The sequence below is a fragment of the Penaeus monodon genome, chromosome 34 (genome assembly GCF_015228065.2).
Source record: "Penaeus monodon isolate SGIC_2016 chromosome 34, NSTDA_Pmon_1, whole genome shotgun sequence".
Lineage (NCBI taxonomy): Eukaryota > Metazoa > Arthropoda > Malacostraca > Decapoda > Penaeidae > Penaeus > Penaeus monodon.
The window spans coordinates 9,119,015-9,120,076 of NC_051419.1; the positions used below are offsets into that span (position 1 = coordinate 9,119,015).

The window sequence follows — 1,062 nt, forward strand, 5'->3', positions numbered from 1 at the left end:
AAGCTCTGTGCCTGAAATATGCCGCTAGCTATATGATAGTTCAGTGTTACTGTTTTCCTTTTATTTATATATATATTCTTAATAATTTGTGATCCTCTTGTCTTGACACGCATTGAAGTTCCTCCATCATGCGAATGGTATGAGTTCATTTGTGGAGACATGTCAGGCTGCGTTCACAAGGATAAACGCTGTGATTCCAACAAGGATTGTCCTGATGGCTCGGATGAGGAGTTCTGTGGTTAGTGATGAGTCATGAAAAGTGCTCACTTTGGGTAAAGGAAATCATGGGGATAAAAGAGTGTTGTTTTGTGTCCCAGAACAGTATTATTTGTGTGTCTAGTAAATTTATCACAGTTTGATGCTTCATAATTAAAAGATAAGAAATGGAGAAGTTTGATGTTGGTGTGATGATGTCTTTCTTATGATGGTCCAATTAGGAAAAAAAGGATTTTAATATTAGAAATCTCCTTCAAGTAGATAGAGTGCAGTGTCCTATTTCTGTAACAACAAATGATTATGATTTCCTTACTTTTTTGCATGATTAATGCTGTGGGGTTAAGGTTATTGCATAAGATTGATACTGCATGAGGAAATGGTAATTTAGATGCATATTCTATTAATTTTGGTGAATTGTGAAGCTTGCTAAGTATTAGTAGATATTTTGATGCTCAATCAGCCAAATATATTGAAGAAGAAAAGTGTTTTCAGATCAAGTCCAGTAAAGGATCCATGGATTAATCAAATCACAAAGCTTTGTTTAGAATAACCTACTGCTGCTTTAATTGAAGTTTTTTTTTTGCACTGTCTTTCCAGTCTGATTACAAGGGAACAGCTATAACATTTCACTTATTTGGGGTATTTGTTGTAATCGGCAGAAATACATTGCTTCTCTGCCTTGCAATTGTCGGGGTATATACTAGCTTTTTCCCAAGAGTTCTTTGCAGTTGATTTGCAATTATGCTTTTAGTGTTTTGATTAATCATACCGGGAAATATTTCAAAACAAGAAGCCAGTAATATGACTAACCATTTTTCAGTCATTAATTTATCACAATGGAAAGGC

At 34.6% G+C, this 1,062-nt stretch overlaps 1 protein-coding gene across 1 annotated transcript in view; it reads left to right on the forward strand.

Annotated features, from left to right (window-relative positions):
• The window catches only part of LOC119594807 (basement membrane-specific heparan sulfate proteoglycan core protein-like), a gene marked incomplete at its 5' end in the record, with an annotated part of 219,836 nt that overhangs the window by 150,189 nt on the left and 68,585 nt on the right, over positions 1 to 1,062 (forward strand). The window contains 1 exon segment of the mRNA XM_037943897.1: positions 40 to 238. Within this exon segment, the coding sequence (XP_037799825.1) occupies positions 40 to 238 (199 nt within the window).